General features: G+C 48.7%; 2 protein-coding genes across 2 annotated transcripts; one reads left to right on the plus strand and one right to left on the minus strand.

Moving 5' to 3' along the window:
* Window positions 1-527: 527 nt before the first annotated feature.
* On the plus strand, window positions 528-4,129 carry Plp2 (proteolipid protein 2). The gene is made up of 5 exons (XM_042669235.1): window positions 528-771; window positions 2,002-2,154; window positions 2,267-2,362; window positions 2,824-2,914; window positions 3,747-4,129. The coding sequence occupies exons 1-5, from the start codon at window positions 676-678 to the stop codon at window positions 3,767-3,769; spliced, it is 459 nt and encodes a 152-aa protein (XP_042525169.1). The 5' UTR covers window positions 528-675; the 3' UTR covers window positions 3,770-4,129.
* Window positions 4,130-4,361: 232 nt separating this feature from the next.
* Prickle3 (prickle planar cell polarity protein 3) lies at window positions 4,362-23,704 on the minus strand. The gene is made up of 9 exons (XM_042669252.1): window positions 23,585-23,704; window positions 22,401-22,486; window positions 20,955-21,138; window positions 10,714-10,827; window positions 10,278-10,415; window positions 7,985-8,188; window positions 7,713-7,899; window positions 5,619-5,918; window positions 4,362-5,128 (listed from the first exon to the last, which is right to left on the minus strand). Exons 1-9 carry the CDS (start codon window positions 23,624-23,626, stop codon window positions 4,536-4,538), a joined length of 1,848 nt encoding a protein of 615 aa, XP_042525186.1. The 5' UTR covers window positions 23,627-23,704; the 3' UTR covers window positions 4,362-4,535.
* Between the last annotated feature and the right edge of the window lie 745 nt (window positions 23,705-24,449).

The following is a 24,449-nucleotide window of genomic DNA, read 5'->3' on the forward strand; positions in this document are numbered from 1 at the left end:
ACTGCTCCCTCCCCAGTTTGGTACCATTTAAAGTCTACAGAACCATATATAACCTAATTAGTAACAAGTATCCATGGTGTTACTCACTTATTGCAAACATGTATACCTTTCCCTGGGAAAACAATGAACTTTTAACATTCCATACTCTGCTGAGTGTTAAGTAATATACCATATGTAAATTGAGCAAGCTTTCTAATACTCAGAATATTCAGTCTTTGGGAAATTTACCTGCCCTTACTCCTCTCCAGTCTTGAGCTTAAACATGACCTCAGCATTTGGCTAAGGAAACTGAGTCACTCCCTTCCAAATCCAGATTCATGTGCTTCTGAATGGAGCCAGTGCACACAAATCTCAAAAGGCAAAAGGTCCCGATATTCCTGCGGCTGGTACCAGGGAATGCCAAGTGTTTCCAAGATGGGGCACCCCGGGGGTTGTTCCCTCGGCCAGGACAGTCATCGGCGGGGCGGGGCAAGGGGGCTTCCGGGGCGGCAGCCACCTGGCCCGGCCCCCTCCGGCCCCGCCCGCTTCGCCTCGCCGCGGTGATTCACTCCCTCCTTCGCCCTGGGGGCCCCCTTCCCGGCCAGACGGCGGGTAAGACGGCTGGGTGTGCAGCGTCCTCGAACCCACGAGCCAACGAGCAGTTCCTCTGCGCTCCTAGGGACACTAGTCCACACCATGGCGGATTCCGAGCGCTACTCGGCCCCTGGCTGCTGGACAGCCTGCACCAACTACTGGCGTACACGAAAGGGACTTCTTCTGTTCGCTGAGATTGTGAGCTTTCCGGGGCAAGCTGCCGGGGTGGGCAAAGGCTGGGCGGGGTGGCTGGACCACGCGGTACTGGACGATCAGTGTGAAGCAGCCACGTGGCCAGAGCGTTCAGCAGTGGGGCACAGGTTGGGTGGGTTCGTGGAGGAGACTCGAGACTAGGGGTGCAGGGGGAATCGGTGTATTTTTTTTTTCTGGAGAAGGGGAATGGTGGTCGGAAGCTGGTGGCACACGTGAAGTGATCTGCCTATAACTTATGCAGGGAACTTGGTGAGGGGAAAGCCCAAGTGGCCTCACTAGTGAATTTAGCAAAGGGGCTCTCCTGGAGGGCTGGGAAGTCGGGGGGCCTCCCGTGGCAGGGCGTGGCACGGCCTGAGCACTGGCGAGCGGGCTGGCTGCGTGCCCGTGGGTGGGGCCTGTTGGGGTGGGGCCGCGAGTGCTAGTTCCCCCCCTCAGGGTGGGGTGCCCCACCCATTGCCAGTTCTTCCTCGTCCTTTTGGAACCGTGGGGGCGGTCCTTAGCTCTTTGAGTGGCTAGGGAACCTAGGTTTCCCGCCCTCCTCAAAGTGGGCGCTGCCCTTGACTCACTTGGAAAAGGGGTGCGGCGCCTTTAACGGAGCCTTGTCCCTCCAGTGTCTGTCTCACCGCTCCCCAAGGGGGTTGCCGAGGGAACCGCACGTCCCGCCCCCTCAAGGCCTGGGAGCTGGCGCCAGCGGTGTTCACAAAACACCTGGCAGAGCCACCCCCTCGGGCTGCTCATATCATGGAAGGGAAAAGGGAGCTGCAGGCCCTCAGCTCTGTTCCTTACCTGAGTGACCCTGGACAAGCCACTTAACCTCTCTGTGACTCACTTTTCACATCTGTAAAATAGACACACTAATAACAGTATCTTTCTCATTAAGTGGCAGTGCCTGTGAATGAATACTTATAAAGTTCTTAGGAGAATGCTTGGAGCACTGTGAACGCACAAAAAGTGTTTAGCAATCATGGTGTGTCATTTTCTCAGTCCTGGCAGACATTTGAAAAGTGGATTTTTTTGTCCCCTGTGCTGGAGATAGAATCCAAGGCCTTATGCATACGAGGTAAATGCTCTATCACTGAGCTTCAGCCCCAGCTTTGGAAAGTGGGTTTCATTTTTTTTCCTTGTAGACATTTGAGTTTCAAACCCTAGCTTCCTTTTCCCCAATTACATCACCCCAGGGAGCTAAGTCCCTCTCCTCTCATGTCTTCCTTGTAGTTATTCTGCCTGGTGATTCTGATTTGCTTCAGTGCCTCTACATCAGCATATTCCTCCCTGTCGGTGATTGAGATGATCATTGCTGCTGTCCTGTTTGTCATCTATATGTGTGACTGGCACACCAAGATACCATTCATCAACTGGCCCTGGAGTGTGAGAAGGGGACCAACAGTGGCTAGGCTGGGCAGGGGCCTGGGCCATTGGGATTATGTGGGAGAACTCTGAGTGCTGACAAAAATCCTCTTTTCCTTCCTGTACCTTATAGGATTTCTTCCGAGCCCTCATAGCTGCCATCCTCTACCTGATCACCTCCATTGTGGTCCTTGTTGAGAGGGGAGGCCATTCCAAAATCGCTGCTGGGGTAATATGGATGGGGGCGGGGGAGGCATCTCTAAAGCGCAGGGAGGAATGTTTGAGGATCCTGAATTATTTCTGCCTCTGCTTCTATAGAAACTGTGACCCACAGCAAACCAACTTTTCTCTCAAGGCCTGCAGCAAAAGTCTGACTTCAGCCATCATTTATCTCCCAAGATCATTTGTGATAAAATGCTCTCCCTTGTCAGACTAGGAGACTTATGTGGGAAGCACAAACAGGTGGCCCTTTGTCAACATGTTAGGCTACCATCTGCTAGAACATTGTCTGAGTTGTGCCCCCTATGTGTCAGGCACCGTGTGGCTGTCCTTTGTTGAGAGGTACTAGGGAGAGGGGAGAATGAAGCCTCCTGGACTTTCCTTGGGACTCTCTGGCTTTTTAGCCTGGGGCTGTAGCTCCTATCCTGTGTAGGTCCACCATTTAATCCATTCATTCCCATCACCTGCCAGGTACTGGGCCTAATGGCTACTATACTTTTTGGATATGATGCCTACTTCACCTTCCCTCTTCGGCAGCAAAGACACACAGCAGCCCCTACGGGTAAGTGTGTGTGTGTGTGTGTGTGTGTGTGTGTGTGTGTGTGTGTGTGTGTATTGCTGAGGGAAAAGGAAAGGGATCTGTGAATAAGGAGCATGAACACCAACTTTGGCCTTTATTGGCATTTCTGTTGCTTGTGCCTATAACTATCATAAGTATCAGCAGTCTTGCTGGGGGTCGTGGCTCATGCCAGTCCCCAAGCTGAGACTTGGAGGATGGAGGTTCAAAGCCAGCCTAGACAGCCCGGCTCTTGTAGCTCACGCCTGTAATCCTAGCTACTCAGGGGGTTGTGATCTAAAGATCGTGGTTCAAAGCCATCCCCAGCAAGAAAAGTCCATGAGACTCTTATCTCGAATAAACCACTCAGAAAACTGGAAGTGGGCTGGGTGCTGCAGGCTCATGCCTGTAATCCTAGCTACTCAGGAGGCTGAGATCTGAGGATCGCAGTTCAAAGCCAGCCCAGGCAGGAAACTCCTTGAGACTCTTATCTCCAATAAACCACTAGAAAATCAGAAGTGGCGCTGTGGCTCAAGCGGTAGAGCACTGCCTTGAGCTGAAGAGCTGAAGGACAGTGCCCAGGCCCAGAGTTCAGGCCCTACAGCAACTAAAAAAAAGCCAGCCTAGGCAGAAAAGTTGGAGAGGTTTCATTTGTAATTAACTAGCAAAAAATGCCATACCAGAGATATGACTCAAGTGGTAGAGTGCCAGCCTTGAGCAAGAAAGCAGTGAGAGCTCAAGACCCTCAGTCCCAGCACTGGCACAAAAGTAAGTATTAGCATTTCTGTGAGTAAAATGGACACATGAAACTAACTAATGCTTTCTTTTCCTCCTGCAGACCCCACAGATGGTCCCGTGTAGGTGAACTTCACTCACTGCGCTCTGAAAATCACTCCTCTATGGCAAAAACTCCTCTCATTCCCCACAACACTTCCAGCCAAGCAACTCTCCAGCCCCCTGTTATGGTAAAAGTGCCTTTATTGGGAGGATTTTGTCTACCAATCTGTCAATCAACCCTCCTGGGTGTAATCACTTTTATGTGCATGCCCAAGCCCCCTCCCTTCTGCCAGTATCCAGAAGGAAACACCAGTTCTGCCCACTTAAGCTACAAAATGAGGGAGGTGGGTATCTCTGATTTCTGAGTGACCCACTTCAAATAACCTCAGTGTGAGAGATGGGCTGTAGAGGGGCAAATAAATAATAAATGATTGTTAAAATATGTCATGAATAACAATCCTTCTGTTAAATTTGGATAAATCTCATGCCTCAAAGGTGTGTGTGGTGGGGGGAGTAGCTGTGTGTCATGCCTGTATTCCTAGCTAATCAGGTAGCTGAGAGCTGAGGATTGCAGTTTGAAGCTAGCCTGGGCAGGAAAGTCCCATGATTCCTATGTCCAATTAACCAGCAACAAAGCTGGAAATTGAGCTGTGGCTCAAGTGGTAGAATGCCACCCTTGAGCACAAAAAGCTAAGGAACAGTGCCTTGCCACTGAGTTTAAGCTCCTGTGCCTGCAAATTAAAGGGAGGGGAGTAGAGGTGGCAGGAAAGGGGGAGGTAGGATGGCATTTATGACTTAGTCATCATCTATGCTGACTGGAGAATGGAGCTTCCTCCAGGATTGACTGCATTCAGGCAACAATGCAGTTCTTGTCTCTGGCCTGGCGAATCATCCCTGGGCCAGAATCTCCTGAGAGTGGTGGGGCTGGGGAGTTGAAGGTGCCAGCCGCAGTGTCTTGAGTAGCCTTGGGCCTGCACAGGTGTGGGGGCAGTGGGATGCGTTCCCCTAGGAAGAGACCATCATCCTCAGAGGATTCGGAACTGGGGCTGGAGGGCGAGCTAGAGCAAGATCCCGAGTCTGATCCTGATCCCAAATCACATCGACGACGATGGCGACGTCTGCTTGGATGGTGGTGGTGGTGATGATGGTGGCGGTGGTGGCGGTGATGTCGGGTGGGAGCCCTGGGTGGGGGACTACGTGGCCTGCGGCGCTGGGCTGGGGGTGCACTCAGGGTCCTCCGTGGACCTCCCTCAGACACCAGAGGATCTCGGAAGCTGACACGCTGTGTGCTTTGACGACCAAAGGTACTATCCTCCGGGCATTGGTCAGGTTGTCCTGGGGTCTCCATCGGTGGTTCTGGAGGGCTTCGAAGCCCCAGCTCAGGCATGGAGTGTCGGTGTGGGGCCCCTCTCAGAAATCTAGGGGGCTCCTCATGGCCTACAGCTGGAATAGGAGAGATGGGGCCATCCCTGTATGTGTCTGATCTGGCCTCTCTCCAGTGGGGAGGCTTCCTCTCCCTTACCCCAATTCCCCAGGAATGGGAAGTGAGGCCAGGGACAGGGATGAGCAGGGAGATAAGGAGCACCAGAAGTTTGAGCCCTGAGTGAAGGTGGGAAGATCACCTAGAGCCAGGCCGGTGGGGCATCCCCAGGGAATAGGGAAGTGGCTTCGCCGGAAGGGGGTGTGGCATATATTTAAATGGAGGCGTGGCCCACTGAGTGGATGTAGAAAGGAGAAACGAGCTCAAGTTGGGACAAGTTGATGAAGGGGCAGGTGGTAGAGGCACTGGGACCTAGGGTTCACAAGGCAGGTTAGGGCTGGAGAGTTGGCCAGGAATGGTGTGGGAAAGGAGGCGTGGCAAGAGTTTGGATCGACAAAAGCTAAACGTTCTGGGTCTAGCTAGTGAAGGGGAAGGGCTGGGCTTGACACTCACCAGGAGTGGCCTCAGTACTGGTGCCTTTGGTAGCGGTCTCTGACGCCCCCTCCTCAACTGGGAAAGAGGCAGTGGACCCAGTGAGCGGTGCGGTGACTGTGCCTGCACTCCAGCTGCGCCGGCCTGATCCTGGAGCAGTGGTCTCTGACCCAAGGCTGCAGGCTCGAGAGCAGAAGATTAGACCACGGCGTGGCAGGAAGGGGCGACCCAGCAGGGCTCGACCACAGCTACTACAGCAGAAGCAGCGATCTGAGGCATGCCAATGCTGGCCCTCATAGGCCATCTGGCCCTGGTCCAAGCCTGTGGGGACCAACACAAGGGAAAATTGAGGCAGAACCCACAAGCATGAACCCACCCATCTTGAAATGGGGCTTTCCTTGGGAATAGTTGAGGAAACTGAGGCAGGGTACTCTGATATGCTACCTCCACCTTCCCGAACAGACTCCTTCTCTGGAGAAAGCTGGAAAATTGAGGTTTGATTTTCATTTCCTGGTTCCCTATCTTCCTTATCACCTGGAATACTGGTTGGTAATGTCTCCCAGCTCCTTTCCTTTCCCAGGGTGCCCCTTCAGGAGTGGGGCTGGGGAGTGGACTCTAACATCTATGCCACACTTAGACATTAAGGAGTGCTTACTTCAAGTAGACGGTAGTAGAAGGCTGGGCCTGAAGAGGCTTGGGGGATGGGGGCAAGGCTTACCCTGTAGAACATGAACTTAGTGGGATAGAAGTAGGGCTTAGAAGGTAGTGTGTTGCTAGACGGTAGGACCTTACCTAGGCTGATGGAGAACAGTGGAAGAGAGACTAGGGCATAGCTCCAAGCCATAGAGGACTGGAATCAGAAGGTGCTGTGCAGGTGGTAGGTATAGGCCTGAAGTGGTTGCCTACTGTTGTGTGAGTGGAACTTAAAAAGTATGGCATAGCCAGGCACGGGTGGCTCACACCTGTAATCCTAGCTACTCAGGAGGCTGAGATCTGAGGATTTTGGTTCAAAACCAGTCCAGGCAGAAAAGTCTCTGTGAGTTTCTTATCTTCAGTTAACCACTCATAAACCAGAAGTGATGCTGTGGCTCAAGTAGTAGAGTGCTAGCCTTGAGCACAAAGAGGCCCAGAGACAGTGCCCAGGCCCTGAGTTCAAGCCCATCAACCGACAAAAAAGTATAGCATGTAGCTGGGCACTGGTGGGTCATGCCTGTAATACTAGTTACTCAGGAGGCTGAGATCAGAGGATCACGACTTGAAGCCAGTCTGGGAAGAAGTCCATGAAATTTTTTTTGTAGGTCATGGGGCTTGAACTCTGGGCCTGGGCGCTGTCCCTCAACTTTTCAGCTTAAGGTAAGCACTCAACCACTTGAGCCACAGTGCTACTTCCAGCTTTCTAGTGGTTTATTGGAGAATAAGAGTCTCATGGACTTTCCTGCCCCGGCTGGCTTTAATTGCAATCCTCAAATCTCAGCCTCCTGAGTAGCTAGGATTACAGGCGTGAGCCACCAGCACCCAGCAAGTCCATGAAATTCTTGTCTCTAACCAGCGAAAAGCCAGAAGTGGGGGTGTGTGAATCAAGGAGTAGAGCATAGCCTTGATCAGTAAAAACCAAGCAAGATTATAGGTCCTGGGTGGGAATGTGGCTTAGTGGTAGAGTGCTTGCCAAGCATGCAGGAAGCCCTGGGTTTGATTCCTCAGTACTACATAAACAGAAAGCCAGACGTAGTGCCAGTTCAAGTGGTAGTGCTAGCCTTGAGTGAAAGAAAGCTCAGGGACAATGCCCAGGCCCTGAGTTCAAGGCCCAGGACTGGCGTACCCATAAAAAAAGACAGTATATGGTAGTTCAATGATAGAGCACCTGCTTATTGTGCTTGAGATGATGGATTTGGTATCTGGTACCAGGGGGAAAAAAGAAAGAGAAAATGAAAGACAGAGAGAGGCATAGCTATGTATGCTTGGGGCCTGTGATACTGGGAATAGGAACTGAGATTTAAAGGATGGGGGTGGGGGGATGGGAGAGGGATGAAGCCTGGAGAACAGGAGGACTCCTGATGGGTGGGGCTGTGGCCCTGCTCATGGACCCCTCTGAGCAGTTCCATGATGTTCACCCACCAATGTGCTCTCCACAGCCATCACAGTACTCAGCATGGCGGGCTTCATAGCAGGCACAGCAGTGGGGCCGGCTTTGACGCATGACATAGCGCTGCCCTCCAAGCGAAGCTTCACACTCGAAACAGCAGAAGTGACCCATGTGCCAATGCCGGCCCTCAGCCTCCGTGCACTCCGGGGAGAAGATGATCTGCAGGGCACAGATCATCTATGACTGTCAGAAGAGCTTGACCCTGCCCCTCCTCCACTCCCACTCTGGCCAGGAAGGCACAAACCTCATCACAGGCTTGGCAGCGAGGGCGCAGGCATTCAGCATGGTGCCGCCCACAGTAGACTTTGCCAGCATGATAGAAGTAGATGAGGTCAACAAGCAGCTCCCGGCACGTAGTGCACACAAAGCACTGTGGGTGCCAACAAGCTCCCAGGCCTGCACGACTGGCAAACACTGCAATGTCCCCACCTCCGATCTGCTTCCCGCACTGCCAAATGATAGACACCATCACTATTACAAAGATGGTTCAATGGATTGGGGTCAGTGTCATACATGGGACTTCCCTGTGATGGATCTTTGTGTGTGTGTGTGTGTGTGTGTGTGCGCGTGTGCATGCACGCGTGCTAATCCTGGGGCTTGAACTCAGGCCCTGACTTCTGTCCCTGAGGTGCTTCTTTTTTATGTCAGTTGTGGGGCTGGAACTCAGGGCCTGGGCACTGTCCCTGAGCTCTTGCTCAAAGCTAGTACTCTACACTTTAAGCCATAGCATCACTTCCAGTTTTCTGGTGGTTAATTGGAGATTAAGTCTCACAGACTGGGCTAACTTTCAAAGGTTATATCAGCCTCCAGAGTAGGATTACAGGTATGAGTCAAGGGTGCCAGCCTCTGTGATAAAGCTTTTTTTCCCTTTGTCGTGGAGCTTGAATTCTGGACTTGGGTGTTGTCCCTGCACTCTTCAGCTCAAGGCTAGCACTCTACCACTTGAGCCACAGCACCATTTCCGGTTTTCTGCTGGTTATTTGGAGAGGAGTCTCAGGGACTTTCCTGCCTGGGCTGGCTTTGAACTGTGATCCTCAGATCTCAGCCTCTTGAGTAGCTAGGATTACAGATGTGAGCCACCGGTGCTGGGCTTTGTGATGAAGCTTTTTGACTAGCTCCACCTACAGGGAAATTCTGATATTCCTACCTGTGTGGAGGTGCTTTAGAGACTGACTCAGTTCATGAGTAGGGGGAAAGCATAGATACAGGACCTGTCATAGAGCAAGCTCCTCTATGGGTTGGAGCAAATATAGAGACAGGCTAAACCCAGTGGGGAGCTGTGAAGATAATTTCCACCTTCAGAATCTTAGCGACAAATTTTACCAAACAGTAAGTTCTAAGGATGAGCCGCAGCCAGTAAAGAAGGCATTGGAGATAAATCTGCCCACTCTCTGTGTGCACATGTGTGTACACATGCATATGCTGGTAATTGGGTTTTAACTCAGGGCCTGGCACTATACTTAGCTCTTTTTGTCAGTTGTGTGGCTTGAATTCAAGGCCTGGGCTCTGCCCCTGAACTTTTCTTTTTTTTGGGGGGGTCTGGTCGTGGGGCCTGAACTCTGGGCCTGGGCACTGTCCCTCAGCTCTTCAGCTCAAGGCTAGCACTCTACCACTTGAGCTACAGTGCCACTTCCGGCTTTTTTTTCTTTTTGCTTATGTGGTGCTGAGGAATCGAACCCAGGGCCTTGAGCATGCAAGGCAAGCGCTCTACCACTGAGCCACCTTCCCAGCCCCTGCCCCTGAACTTTTCTGCTAAAGGCTAGTGCTCTACCACTTGAGTCATAGGCCCACTTCCGATTTTTTTGTGCTTAATTGGAGAAGAGTCTCATGGACTTTCTTGCCCAGGTTAGCTATGAACTGTAGCCTCTTGAGTAGTTAAGACTATAGACGTAAGCCACCAGCATCTGCTTAAATCTGCCCACTCTGGAGGACTCTAGAGACAGGATTTGTCACTATAAGTCAGTTATTTTTTTTTCTTTTTTCTTTTGTGGTGCTGGGGATGGAACCCAGGTCTTCATGTATGCTAAGCAAGCCCTCTGCCACTGAACTATGTCCAGAACTGATCTGTGGGTCAGTTCTTAAGGAAAAGATCTGAACAAGGACTGGGAATACGGCTTAGTGGTAGAGTGCTTGCCTAGCATGCATGAAATCTTGGGTTTGATTCCTCAGTAGCATATAAACAGAAAAAGCCAGAAGTGGTGCTGTGGCTCAAGTGATAGAGTGCTAGCCTTGAGCAAAAGAAGTTTAGGGACAGTGCCAAGGCCCTGAGTTCAAGCCACAGGACTGTCAAAAAAGACCAAAGAAATATCCCATGACATGCATCAACTGCAAGCATGCGTGGATGGGAGGAAACCACAGATAAGATAGATCAAGGCCTCCTTAAACACAAAATATACCCAACTGTAGGATGACCTAAGGAATAAGTAATATTCATTAGGAGGCCCTAGATATAATGTACTAGGGCTTCAGTGGCAGGCTCCAGTGGCCCAGGGCCAATGCTTCAGAGTCCTCCTTTGCAGAGGCCTTCTGTGGCTCACCTCTTCACAGATGGCCCCAGTGATGGTCACTGGGAAGATGCGTACGGTGCCACGCCCCAGATTCTCCCGCTTCCGTTGCTGGCTGAAGGCTCTGAGCTCTTTCTTCTCCTCCTCTTCCAGAGCTGTGCAATATTGTGCCTGGAGAGAGGAAGGGGTCTTCCAAAGGTCATCTTTCCTCACCACATTTACTTCTAGGCCTTTGTATAGACAGACTGTACCTCTTGCCTAAAATGCCCAACTCTCACCTCTTCTCCCAATGCCCAGTTGTGGGTATGCCAAAGAATGTTTCTTGGTGGCCCTTTCCTGTCCAAATCTCTCATCTTGGCCCAGCTCCTTTCCTCCTGTGACCTTGTTTTGCTTATTTCTTTCCAGCTGCTCAGCATGTGCCCAGGCTGTGCCCTGGACTTGGCATTCCCTTCCTGTCTTCTCTCCTTACCTCACTGTCATGTGGGGGCAGCTGGTGCAGCAGCTGCTTGATCCTGTATTTCTCTCCTGGACTGTTGACATAGGGGACCTTGTCTTCTGGAAGGCAGCTGAAAAACTGGTACACCTGGGAGGATGTGGGGTAGGGTGGGAGAAAATAACTGAGGTTTGGGGTTGTTGTGATACATATGAGAAAATTAGTTATCTGAAGGGAAGTGTCTAAGTCCACCCTCCTTCATGTGTGTGTGTGTGTGTGTGTGCGCGTGCCTGTTGCTTTTGGCTTTACATCACACTTTTTGTTTGTTTTTGAACTGTATTTATTTTTGTCAGTTGTGGGGCTTGAATTCAGGGCCTGGGCGCTGTCCCTCAGATCTTCAGCTCAAGGCTAGCGCTCTACCACTTGAGCCACAGCGCCACTTCTGGCTTTTTTTTTCTGCTTATGTGGTGCTGAGGAATTGAACCCAGGGTCTCATGCATGTGAGGCAAGCACTCTACCACTGAGTCACCTTCCCGGCCCCAACTGTATTTCTTGTCTTTTCTTTTTTTGTTTTGGTACTGGGGATTGAACTCAGGACATTGCACTTGCTAGGTAAGCGCTTTGCCACTGAGCTCCATCCCAGCCCAACCATCACATTCTTGCTCTACCACTTGAGCCACAGATTCACTTTTGGCATTTTGGAAAATTGGAGATAAGAATCTTATGGGGCCAGGTGCTGGTGGCTCACTCCTGTAATCCTAGCTACTCAGGAGGCTGAGATCTGAGAATCCTGATTCAAAGCCAGCCCAGGCAGGAAAGTCGGTGAGACTTTTTTTTTTGGGGGTCCAGTCGTGGGGCCTGAACTCTGGGCCTGGGCACTGTCCCTCAGCTCTTCAGCTCAAGGCTAGTACTCTACCACTTGAGCCACAGCACCACTTCCGGCTTTTTTCTTTTTGCTTATGTGGTGTTGAGGAATCGAACCCAGGGCCTCAAGCATGCAAGGCAAGTGCTCTACTACTGAGCCACCTTCTCAGCCCTCAGTGAGATTCTTATCTCCAATAAACCACCAGAAAACAGGAAGTGGTGTTGTGGCTCAAGTGGTAGAGTGCTCACCTTGAGCTGAATAGCTGGGGGACAGTGCCCAGGCCCAGAGTTCAAGCCTTATGACTTACAAAAAAAAAGAAAAGAAAAGAAAAAAGAATATTATGGATTTGTTTGCCTAGTCTGGCTTTAAACCACAGTCCTCAGCTTGCAAGTTCCTGAGTAGGTAGAATTACAGGCATGAGCCATCAGTGACTATTGGTGAAAACTAGGTGATAGCTAGGAGGGACCCGTTTGTAATACCAAAACAAACAAACAAACAACAAAAACTTTCAAAATAAGTTCAAGGCTGGGAACGTGGCTTATTGGTAGAGTGCTTACCCAGCATGCATGAAGCCCTAGATTTGATTCCTTAGTACCACAAACACAGAAAAAGCCAGAAGTGGTGCTGTGTCTCTGTGCTTGTCTTGGGCAAAAGAAGCTCAGGGACAGTGCCCAGGCCCTGAGTTCAAGCCCCAGGACTGGCAAACAACAACAACAGCAAAAACCCTAACAAATAAGTTCAATATAATAAAGTGAGGCAACTCTGAAGGACCACAAATATTTTAATATTCACAATTAGCATATTATAACATGTAACCACATTTTTAATATGGAAAACAGGCAAGATACAAGGGCCTACATTACTGTTTATCTTGAAACTTAATGAAAATTAGTATATGTGAGTTCAACATAATTGCAGAATCTACATTTACAAGCCTCTGTCTCTGTGTCTGTCTCTGTCTCTCTCACTCCCTCTCCTGGTACTGTGTCTTGAATTAAGAACCTGGGTGCTCTTCTCTTAGCTTCTTTGCTCAAGGCAGGTTATCTACCATTTGAGCCACAGCTCTACTTTCAGCCTTTTGGTGGTTAATTGGAAATAAGAGTCTCAGATTTTGAGCTGGGAATATGGCTTATTGGTAGAGTGCTTGCTTAGCATACATAAAGCCCTGGGTTCGATTCCTCAGTACCACATACACAGAAAAAGCTGAAAGTGGTGCTTTGGCATCAAGTGGTAAAGTGTTAGCCTTGAGCAAAAGAAGCTCAGGGACAGTGCCCAGACCTCAAATTCAAGCCCCAGGACTGGCAAAAATGTTTCCGATTTTTTTTTTTGACTGGCTTGGCTTTGAACTGTGATCCTCAGATCTCAGCTTTCTGAAGGATTGCAGGCATGAACCACCAGTGCCCTGATTTCTTTTCTCCTTCTTTTCACAGTAAAACTCTTTGAAAGTGTAGTGAGCATTCCTATGCACTCTACTTCCTCTCTTCCCATCCTCTCTTGACCCTAGTCTGGTTAGGCTTCTGGCCCCCACCTCTCCTTCCTGCATGGCTGTTAAGGTCATACAGGATATCTACATTGTTAAAATCATTGTTCACATCTTATTCCTCTGTGGACTTGAACATCAGTAGCCTTGAACCTAGTTGGTCACTCCCTCTTCCTGGAAAGTTTCTTCCCTTGGCCTCCATAACTCTGCACAGGCCTGGTTTCCTTCCTTCCTTCCTCATTGGCTGCTCATTCTTTGTCCTTTTAAAAAAATTACTTTACTATTATTATGAAGGTGATATAGAAAGGAATTACAATGACTTGGTAAGCCAAAAGCAGAGAGACAAACAGCACATGGTCTCCCTGATATGCAGATGTTAAATCCAAAAGGCAAGGAGATATAACAAAGTAAACAGGACTCGAGAAACGAAGGACCTCTACTCAATTTGTTGTATCATTTCTAAATGACTCCATGTTCTTGACCACATATATAGTGTGTGTATATATATATATACACATATGAGGGAAGCTAGGAGGAGGACATACAATCAGAGGGAAATGGAGGAAAATATACAACAGAAGGGCCCATTAGCTGCACTGGACATTGATGAAAATGAACTAAGCAACTCAAGGGCAACGATGGGATGGGGGGAATGAAAGAGAAAGAGGGAACAACTATACTAAGCAAAAGGAAAGAAATACATATACCACCTGATGTGGAAGAAATAGCTGTATTGTCAAAGCTCATAGAATTCACAAACATTATAGTCCATGATAATGACAATTTGCCCCATGAAGGTTAAAATGTGTTTGTGACTTTAACTAAGTATCACTGTCTCACAATACTGTGAAATTTATGTAATCACTTAATCTCAATAAAAATTATTAAAAAAATTAAAACATAAAAATAAAAATGTACTGTTATTATGAAGGTTATGTAGAGAGGGATTGCAATGACTTGGTTCTGTGTCCTTTTGATTCCTCAAGTAGCTGACCCTTGAATATGAAAGGTTTCAAAGGCTCAGTCCTTTGCCCTTTTGCCTCTGCATTCACCCTCTTGGAAATTGTATACTACCTCTTGGCTGTAAATAGCATCTGTTGACTAAGGTGTCACGATGCCTATCTCTAGTCTTGAGAGCACTTTCTTGACTTCCAGGCAATGTAGCCCCTTAGATGTTTAACAAGAACCTCAGACTCTTACTTCTCCAGCTTGCTTTTGCTTTTGCCTTTCTCTCTGTGTCTCTTTTTAGTTCTGAGACTGGTACCTGCCACTTTCACTCATTGGCTAGCACTCTACTAACAGAGCCATGCTTCCAACCCCTTGTTTTTCTCATACTAGTGAATCCATCCACTTATTTTTGAGGTCATCTTTACTTTTCTTTCTTTCTTTTTTTTTTTTGGTTGGTCGTGGGGCTTGAACTCTAGGCTTGGGCGCTGACCCTGAGCTCTTCAGCTCAAAGTAAGCGCTCTACCACTTGAGTCACAGAGCCACTTCCAGTTTTCTAGTGGTTTATTGGAGACAAGAGTCTCACGGACTTTCCTGCCTGGGCTGGCTTTGAAATTCGATCCTCAGATCTCAGCCTCCTGAGTAGTGAGGATTACAGGTGTGAGTCATGGGCCCGCTTGAGGACATCTTTTATTCCTCTCTCTCATCCATCAGGAAAACCTCCTAGCTTTGCATTTACTTTTTTTTGTGCCAGTCCTGGGGCTTGAACTCAGGATATAGGCATTGTGTCTGAGCTTGTTTTTTTTTTTTTTTTCTCAAGGCTAGTATTCTACTACTTGAGTCATAGCTGGTTAGTTAATTGGAGACAAGAATCTCAAGGAGGGCTGGGAAGGTGGCTCAGTGGTAGAGCGCTTGCCTTGCATGCATGAGGCCCTGGGTTCAATTCCTCAGCACCACATAAGCAAAAAGAAAAAAGCCGGAAGTGGCACTGTGGCTCAAGTGGTAGAGCGCTAGTCTTGAGCTGAAGAGCTGAGGGACAGCACCCAGGCCCAGAGTTCAGGCCCCATGACCAGACCCCCCCCCCCCCCCAAAAAAAAAAGAATCTCAAGGACTTTTTTGTCCTAGCTGGCTTTGAACTGCAATCTTCAGATCTCAGTTTCCTGAGCAGTTAAGATTATAAGTGTGAGCTACTGGCACCTGACCTGCATTTTACATTTTTTTTGTCAGTCAAGTGGCTTGAACTCAGTGCCTGGACGCTGGCCCTGAGCTCTTTTGCTCAAAACTACTGCTCTACTTTGAACCACAGTCCCACCGAAGTTTATTTTTTGAGACAAGTTCTTGCTGTATGGTCCAAGCTGGCCTTCAACTCACAATCTTCCTACCTCTGTTGGGATGATAGGTATTGGGAAGATTTTTAAAGTAAGGTTAAATGCTGGCTGTGGGCATGCACCTATAAACTCAGCATGTAAGAGGCTTAAGGCAAGAGGATTGTGAGTTTGAGGCCAACCTAGGTACATAACAAGTTTCAGGCCAGCCAGGGACCACCAAGTGAGACATGTCTCAAAACAAAATAAGGGCTGGAAAGGTGGCTCAGTGGTAGAGCGCTTGCCTTGCATGCATGAGGCCCTGGGTTCAATTCCTCAGCACTACATAAGCAAAAAGAAAAAAACCGGAAGTGGCACTGTGGCTCAAGTGGTAGAGCGCTAGCCTTGAGCTGAAGAGCTGAGGAACAGCGTCTAGGCCCAGAGTTCAGGCCCCATGACCGGACCAAAAAATAAAAAATAAATAAAAAAATAAAACAAGAAAGAAAAATTAAAGCAAAAAAAAAAAAAAAAAAACCCAACCAAATTCAAAAATTCCTAACAACAACAAAAGAAAATATCTAGAATCAGGACTGGGGGTTTGGCTCAGTGGTAGAGCAGTTGCCTAGAATGTTCAAGGCCCCTGGTTTCCATCCCCAGCACCACAAAATATGTATACATATATGCACCAATTCTAAACCATACTGTTTGGAAGTAGAGCTGTCGTTCAAGCAGTAGAATACCAGCCTTGAGTGAAATAAAAACACACACACTCAAAAAGCAAACTGGGCACCAGTGGTTCATGCCTGTAGTTCTAGCTACTCAGGAGGCTGAGATCTGAGGATCATGGTTTAAAGCCAGCCAAGACAGGAAAGTTGATGAGACTCTTATCTCCAATCAACCAACAGAAAACTGGAACAAGCGCTATGGTTCAAGTGGTAGAGTGCTAGCCTTGAGCTGAAGAGCTGAGGGACAGCGCCCAGGCCCAGAGTTCAGGCCCAATGACCGACAAAAAAGTGAGAGTGTGAGGCCCTAAGTTCAAGCCCCAGTTCCAGCATAAAAAAAACAACAACAACAAAAATGGAATTAAACTACATTACTTCCACTCCCAGCATTGACTGGTGGCCTGGATAATGCAGTACTCTCCTCGCTGTATCAGCTGCTTCCTTCCTCATCCTTAGCAGCTGTTAACAATATACAAAGGTTCTGTTAAACCATAAGACTAAACACATCCTCTTGTGATTTGGAGCATTCCCCCTCCTCATTCTAAACCCGTCTTTTCCAGAGCACCATCATCTTTCTGACCTCAGCTCCAACTGCTCTCCATTTCATTTTCTTTTCTCCAGCTGATTGGTCTCCTCTTGCCTTTTCCTTTTTTTTTTTTTTTGTGATGGTCCTAGGGCTTAAACTCAGGACTTAGGCACTGTCCCTGAGCTTCTTGTGCTCAAGGCTAGCACTCTACCACTTGAACCACAGCACCACTTCCAGCTTTTTCTGAGTAGTTTATTGGAGATAAGAGTCTCATAGACTTTTCTGCCCAGGATGATTTCAAGCCATGATCCTCAGATCTCAGCTTCCTAAGTAGCTAGGATTTTAGGCATAAGCCATCAGCATCTCTCTCTCTCTCTCCCCCCTCCCCCCTCCAGTATTTCTGGTACTGGGGATCAAACCTAGGACATTGTATTTACTAGAAAAGCATTTTGCCACTGGGCTACATTCCAGCTCTCCCCTCCCTTCTGTTTTGTTTTGTTTGTTTTCGGGTCCGGTCGTGGGGCCTGAACTCTGGGCCTGGGCGCTGTCCCTCAGCTCTTCACCTTAAGGCTAGGGCTCTACCACTTGAGCCACAGCGCCACTTCCGGCTTTTTTTTTTTCTGCTTATGTGGTGCTGGAATCAAACCCAGGGCCTCATGCATGCAAGGCAAGAGTTTTACCACTGAGCCACCTTCCCAGCCCTCCCCTCCCTTCTGAACATATGTGAAACACACTCCTTCCTCTGAGCCTTGGCATTGCTATTCCGTTTGCCTGGAATGTGCTAATCTCAGATACCTGAAGGCTCACTTCACCATCTTCAGGAGCTGCCTTCAGGGTAGCTGAGACATTAAATTCTCACAGACACTTACATGGGCACCCTTTTTACAATTCCAGACTTCCCCCTCACTTCTCTTTTCTTCTCTCTCTCCCTTGCTTTCCTTGTTTTTTGATTCCATAGTTCTTATGCCTTTTTATTTTATTTTTATTTTTTTTTGTAGGGGGGTCCGGTTGTGGGGTCTGAACTCTGGGCCTGGGCACTGTCCCTCAGCTCTTCAGCTTAAGGCTAGCGCTCTACCACTTGAGCCACAGCACCACTTCCGGCTTTTTTCTTTTTGCTTATGTGGTGCTGAGGAATTGAACCCAGGGCCTCATGCATGGAAGGCAAGCGCTCTACCACTGAGCCACCTTCCCAGCCCTGCCTTTTTATTTTTTGCTGGTTCTGGAACTAGAACTCTGGGCCTGGGCACTGTCCTTGGGCTCCTTTTTTGCTCAAGTCTCATGGACTTTCCTGCCTGGACTGGATTTGAACTGTGATCCTCAGATATCAGCCTCCTGAGTAACTAGGATTACAGGCATAAGCCACTGGTGCCTGCCTCTTTATGCCTTTTGATAATGCCATCATTCATCTGTATCCATATCCTCAGGTTCAACCATTATGGGTCAAAAATACTTGAAAACTTGACCACGTAATTGTAACCCCTCTGTACGGTATTTTCACAATAAAAATAAAAAAACAATAAAAAATACTTGAAAAGCCCCTGGTGCTGGTGGTTCATGGCTGTAATCCTAGCTACTCAAGAGAATGAGATCTGAGGATCAAAGCCAGTGTAGGCAGAAAAAGAGTCATATCTCCAATTAACTAGCAAAATGTAGGACTATAGGTGAGGTTCAAGTGGTAGGGTACCAGCTGTCAGCAAGCAAGTAGACTGAAAGCTCAAGACCTTGAGTTCAAGCTCTGGTACTAATACACATGCATGTATGAACACACACACACACACACACACACACACACACACACACACATTTTTGAAAAGAAGCTGAGCATCTTAGTGTACATTTAGCATCTAGCCCTGAGGAGATTGAATCAGGAGGCCTGGGTTACATAGTGAATTCCAGGCCACTTTGAGCTACATAGTAAGGCCCCTCTCTCAAAAACAAGTGGAAAACAACCCAAAAATAATAACAAAAGGCTGGGTGTGATGGCTCACATCTGTATTCCTGGCTACTTGGGAGAGAACAGATGATTGGAATTCAAGGCCAGTCTAGGCAAAAAATTATCAAGACCCTACCCTATCTCTACCAATGTTTTCTCTATTACTGTTTCCCCAGTGCCACACATTATTCACTGAATCCATGGTAGTATGCACCAGTCATTCCACTTACAAAGGAGGCATAGATAGGGGGACTGTAGTCTGAAGAAGGCCCAGGTAATAATTTGAGACTATAACTGAAGAACATAACTAAAGCAATGCAGGGCACTGGTAGCCCTGTAATCCTAGTTACTCAGGAGTCTGAGATATGATGACTGTGGATTGAAGCCAGTTCCCAGGTCAAAAGCACCCAGGTCCTGAGTTTAAGCCCCAGGAAGGCATCCCCCCAAAATACCCCCATAAAATGTAAAGCAAAAAAGGTTGGAAGTATGGCTAAAGTGGTAGAGTGTCTGACTACCTAGTACAAATCCCTGAGTTCAAATCTCAGTACCATCAAAACCTTAGTACCTTCCTTCCCCACGAAAACTTTTCTGTGGAGAAAAATGAGGGAGGGGATAACAATGTTTAACAAGAAATATACTCATTACATTGCATAACTGTAATCCCTCTGCACATCACCTTTACGATACAATAAAATAAAAAAATATAAAAAGACAAATTTTCTGGACCATGTGAGAATCTAGCAAGAATAATTTTTTTTTGGCAGTCCTGGGGCTTGGACTCAGGGCCTGGGCATTGTCTTCTGAGCTTCTTTGGCTCAAAGCTAGCACTCTACCACTTGAGCCATAGTGCCACATCTGGCTTTTTCTGTTTATGTGGTCCTGAGGAATCGAACCCAGGGTTTCATGCATGCTAGGCAAGCACTCTACCACTAAGCTACATCCCAGCCTGAATAAAAGTTTTCAACCCAGAAGAGTTCTCTTACTAGAATCCAGCTATGTTAGCAAGATCTCAGGTCTCTAGCCACCAATGTTGTGAGAAACAAATCTGTTCTGTATAAACACCTCCCCCAAACATACATACATACATCCCACACATATGTGTACAAAAAGATTGCAAAATATGCAATCTATATGTACAAAAATTGAACTACACCTCAGCCCATAAATAATACATGTATTATAAGGATTATAAGTAATATAGCCAGGCACTAGTGGCTCACACCTGTAATCCTAGCTACTCAGGAGGCTGAGATCTAAGGATCATGGTTTAAAGCTAGCATAGGAAGGAAAGTCCATGAGACATTTATTTCCAATTAACCAGCAGAAAACCAGAAGTGTTGCTGTGGCTCAAAGTGGTAGAGCACTAGACTTGAGTGAAAAAGTTCAGGGACAGTGCCCAGGCCCTGAGTTCAAGGCCTATGACTGACAAAAGAAAAATAACCTAAAGAAGATATAAAGTATATGGGAGGATGTGCTTGAGATTGTGTGCATATACACTTGTATATCTCCAGGTTAAGGTATCTGTGAAGCTGGGAGCCAGTGCCTCATGCCTGTAATCCTAGTTACTCAGGAGGTTGAGATCTGAGGATCATAGTTCGAAGCCAGCCTACGCAGAGAAGTCTGTGAGACTCTTATCTCCAATAAACTACTCAGAAAAAGCTGGAAGTGGTGCTGTGGCTCAAAGTGTTAGAACACTAACCCTGAGTACAAAGATGCTCAGGCACAGAGCCCAGGCCTTGAGTTCAAGCCCCAGGATCAGCAAAAAAAAAAAAAAGAAAAAAGAAAGAAAGAAAGGTATCTGTGACTGGTTGTTGAGCTAATTTCTTGAGGATACCAAAGGAAGATTGTAAAGTTATAGGTTCTTTGTTTGCTTTGTGCCAGTCCTGGGGCTTGACCTCAGGACATGGGCACTTTCCCTGAGCTTTTATGCTCAAGTCCAGTGCTCTACCACTTGAGCCACAGTTCCACTTCTGGCCTTTTGGTGTTGATTTGGAGATAAGAGTTTCACAGACTTTCCTGCCTGGGCTGGCTTCGAACCACAATCTTCAGATGTCAGCCTCTTGAGTAGCTAAGATTACAGGCATGAGTCACTGGTGCCCAGCTATTTATCAGCTCATATATTGGTTATTACTCTATTTAGGAATCTAATCTTCATATGAGAAGACATTTGTGTGTGTGTGCGTGTGGATGCATGCACGTGTTTGCACACGTATATGCCTACTAGGGTTTTGTACAGGATAGACAAGAGCTGTGCCATTGAATGTCTCTGTTTCATATTTTCTCCATTGCTATGAAACAGTGCTTACAGCAGTGTTCCACACTATTCGCTGAATTGATGCGATGAATGAAGTTCTGGGATAAAGCCTGAGGTAGGGGCAGAATAGAGATGGAATGACACACTGATGAACTGGTGATCATACATGGCTCTCTGCATTACTCTAGAAAAAGTCTTTCCACATGAATGTGTGCCTCCACGAGTGTCACTCACTGCAGAATGGTTACCTGCTCAGGTTTAAGGCCTGGGGGCACCCAGGCATACTCCTCGGAGGCACAGCCTGAATCATCATCTGAGATGGAGTGACGCTGGAAGTCAGAGATCAGCCGACACATGATGCGTTCCAAGTCCACAGGCACAGCATGCACGGCATGCTCCTCTCGTGGGCATTTGCAATGTTGACAGATCTTTCTGAGGAGACATGATGGTATCAATTACTAAGAATTTTCTTCAATCAGACCTCTAGACAGCCCAAATCCAAATGAAAGGTGGCCCAAGGACATTAGAGTTGGGCCAGGGCTGACAGGAGGTGGGACTGAGAGCTAGGATCTTATTTGAGCCATGGGTTGTAGAACATAGGTTGTGTGGGGTTCAGCTTCTGGCTGATGGCAGGGCTACAAGAGCCCAAAGAACTGAGAGTAGAGGCTATGCGCCTGGACACAGGATGTGACAGGATGAAGCTGATTAAACAGGTGGAGTCTCAAGCCTAACTTCCTGCTCTGGTGTGTGTGTGTGTGTGTGTGTGTGTGTGTGTGTGTGTGTGTGTGTGTGGTGTGTATGTGTGTGTGTGTGTGTGTGTGTGTGTGAGAGAGAGAGAGAGAGAGAGAGAGAGAGAGAAACTAACTCTGGGCAGAGAGCCCGAGAAGGGTGGGCCTCTGGACCTGAGATTGGAGTTCTAAATCTAGACACTTCCCCTAGGAAAGGCTTAGAAGTGCTTTGTGGAGGAACTCTCCCTGAAAGTGGCCTTTCCCCTGTGATAAGACTCTGAATGTGTGTGTGTGTGTGTGTGTGTGTGTGTGAAAGTGACTATCAGCCTGTGGGACTATGGTCTGTGATACTTTCTGAGACTCTTTTTGGTGTCAATACTCAGGCTTGAAATCTGGGCCTGGACAGTGTCCCTGAGCTTCTTTGCTCAAGGCTAGTGCTCTAACACTTGGGCCACTTGGTGGAAAATTGGAGTTGAGTCTTACAGACTTTCCTGTCTGGCTTGGTTTTGAACTATGATCCTCAGATCTCAGTTTTTGAGTAGCTAGGATTACAGGCATGAGCCACTGTTGTCCAGCCACTATCTGGGTCATTGAATGCAGGGTTTTAGTAGGAGAATAGGACAGTGAGTGTGGGAGAACTAAAAGCCTAAAAAGGAGGTGGAGGAGATGATTCCACGGATGGTACTGAAAGCCGCAGACAGAGGATATTCCCAAGATCTGAGACTCAGAGATTTGGGGAGGATTCTTAGAATCGAGGTTGTGTAGTGAGTAGAACTTTCCTGGGAATTGAACGACTGGGAACGAGTCAGGTGGCAAGACCCTCAATCTGAGCTTGAGGTTCTTTTTCCTGTTGAGGTGAGTGTATGAATAGAGCTCAAGCCTAGAGGTGTGGCCATAGCATCCCGCCCCCAAGTCCCCAGAGGGCGGAGCTCTGGCAAAGGTGAAGCCCTGGGGCGGGTCACTTACCTCCAGCCATGCAGCAGGAAGCCTGGGCACTGTTCCCTACAGGAGTTGCAAGGTTGGCCTCGGTCTGGATCTTCTGCCTCTGGAGGCTGTAGTGGGCGGGAGCAGAGCCCCAAAGAGGTGCCCAAGCAGGGAGGGAGACGTCAACGCCCTTCCCTCCACGCCCAAGCCCAAGACCACACGCTGGGGCCTGTCCCACTAGGGCAGCTCTGGGCAGGCTGAGACAGTGCTTAGAGTGTGGGGGAGGGGGACACAACCCAGCCAGAGGTGGGGCAGCAGAGTCCACCTCACTATATGCCCCTTTTGCAAGAAATTCAGCATTCTGGGGTTGGCTTGTCCCCTACGCCAGATCTCAAACACTTCCATCCATCAGAAAGAATCCCATACTCTTCCCACTAGAGCAGAGCCCCTAATCTGGACATCCATTCCCAAGCTTCATCCTGGCCTCTTCACCTAGGAGGGCAGTAGCCCTCCAATTCCCTGGGGTAGGAGTCTGAGACCCTGTTCTTCCCTTCAGTAGTTCAAGAGCCCTCCCTAAAACCCCTGTTCTCCCCAATTTAAGAAACTGAAGATCTCCCAGGACCTCAGGCCACTCCTGCTCCATTGAAGAACCCCTACTCCAAGAAGCCTAGTCTTTACCCCTCATCCTAGGACTATTATCTCTTCTGGCCCTCCAAACCCAGACCCTTCTACCTAGGAAGGCAAAAGTTTCCAGGCTCAGGTGGAAGCTTAGAAACTCTGAGTCTCCAAATCTCAGTCCTTCACTCATAAATTGGGGCACTCGACCAGTGTGTAGCGCTCCCATTCCTAAGTCTGTAAGTCCCAAAGATACGAAATCCCTTGCTTCAGAAGCTCAGGAGGTTCCTGCTCATCCTGAGGTCCAAACCCAATCTTTTGACCCTTAGAATCCTCTGTCAATTCACTGGAGAGGAGAACACACAAGGTCTCTTAGGGGGTGTTGATTAAGGTGTTCCAAGATGTGATTAGGCAGCAAGAGCCACCGAATCCACACCAGTTCCTTCAATCCATGAGCGTCCGCTAGTCCTAGTGCCCACTCTACAAAAGCTGGGGATGGGAATTCTCACACCCTCTCTGGGGCTCCTCATTGCTATCCCCGTGCTCGGCCCGCTTGCCTGGGCCTCAGTTTACCCCTGCCCCCATCCACTGCTGCCCAGTATCCTGCTCACCGCACGCCCAGAGCGGCGCCTCCGCGACCCACGCGCGAACATGGTGCGTCCGGACAGGGTCAGTCTGGGCCAGGTCAGGCGAATGAAGTTCTCCCCGCCGCCAGGCCACAGCGCGTCCGGCCTGGCAACTCGGTTCCGTAAACCTGACTCCGGCGTGGGAGGAGCCACACCCCGTAGAGCCCGCCCCCCAGGCCTGTTGGCTCTCGGCTGCCAACTGTGTCCTCTACCCAAAGGTGTTGGGCACTGCCAGCTTGCAGCCCGGAAGAACTTTACAGAAAAGTCCACTGTCCTCTCGCTTGGGGCCAGAGCCAGGCGTCTGGAGGCACAGCCTCCAGAACCCCACTATGCCACGCGGCCTTTGGGCTTGGAGGCTGACGGGGAGGGGCTAAGAGGGCTTGGAGGTGGTGACCCGAGTAGAAGGGGTGGCGCTCCCGGGTGCTTGTATTGACGCGTTGTGTCGATTTGTCTTGGGTATTTGGGGCAGGGGATAAAGGCATACGGATTAAAGCCACTTCTTAGCCTCTTCTCAAACCTTCTCCCCCCGACTCTTCCGGACGAATGGCTCGAATAACATTCGCAGTTCCAGCTGGCAGTGGGTGGATTTCACCATCCGGCTAGAATTTCCCTTCCCCGTTCCCCTCCAAGAGCCAGGATTTTGAGATTTCTGAGGAAGGGGCTAAAAATCACTGGCCAGAATCTGAGGCTCTCTCCCCGACTCCCTCGCTGTTCTTTACAGGCCCACCCATTGTGGACCCTAAGCCCAGAAAAGTAGGTTCTAAAACCTACCCCCGACCCCCATATTCTCTTCAGTTACACATTCCCTTCCTTTAGCTCTCTTTTTCACGCTCTCAGCAGTCTGGGAGCC

The sequence above is a fragment of the Dipodomys spectabilis genome, unplaced genomic scaffold, assembly GCF_019054845.1.
Source record: "Dipodomys spectabilis isolate Male_0828 unplaced genomic scaffold, ASM1905484v1 ptg000492l, whole genome shotgun sequence".
In the NCBI taxonomy this organism is placed as follows: domain Eukaryota; kingdom Metazoa; phylum Chordata; class Mammalia; order Rodentia; family Heteromyidae; genus Dipodomys; species Dipodomys spectabilis.

Coding starts and splice junctions, on each gene's coding strand:
- Plp2 (XM_042669235.1), top strand. CDS start 676: ATGGCGGATTCCGAGCGCTACTCGGCCCCTGGCTGCTGGACAGCCTGC. Junction 2,155..2,266: donor TCATCAACTGGCCCTGGAGT/GTGAGAAGGGGA, acceptor TGTACCTTATAG/GATTTCTTCCGAGCCCTCAT. Junction 2,363..2,823: donor ATTCCAAAATCGCTGCTGGG/GTAATATGGATG, acceptor ATCACCTGCCAG/GTACTGGGCCTAATGGCTAC.
- Prickle3 (XM_042669252.1), bottom strand. CDS start 23,626: ATGTTCGCGCGTGGGTCGCGGAGGCGCCGCTCTGGGCGTGCG. Junction 22,487..23,584: donor GGCGCCGCTCTGGGCGTGCG/GTGAGCAGGATA, acceptor CGCCCACTACAG/CCTCCAGAGGCAGAAGATCC. Junction 5,129..5,618: donor CAGTACTGAGGCCACTCCTG/GTGAGTGTCAAG, acceptor CTCCTATTCCAG/CTGTAGGCCATGAGGAGCCC.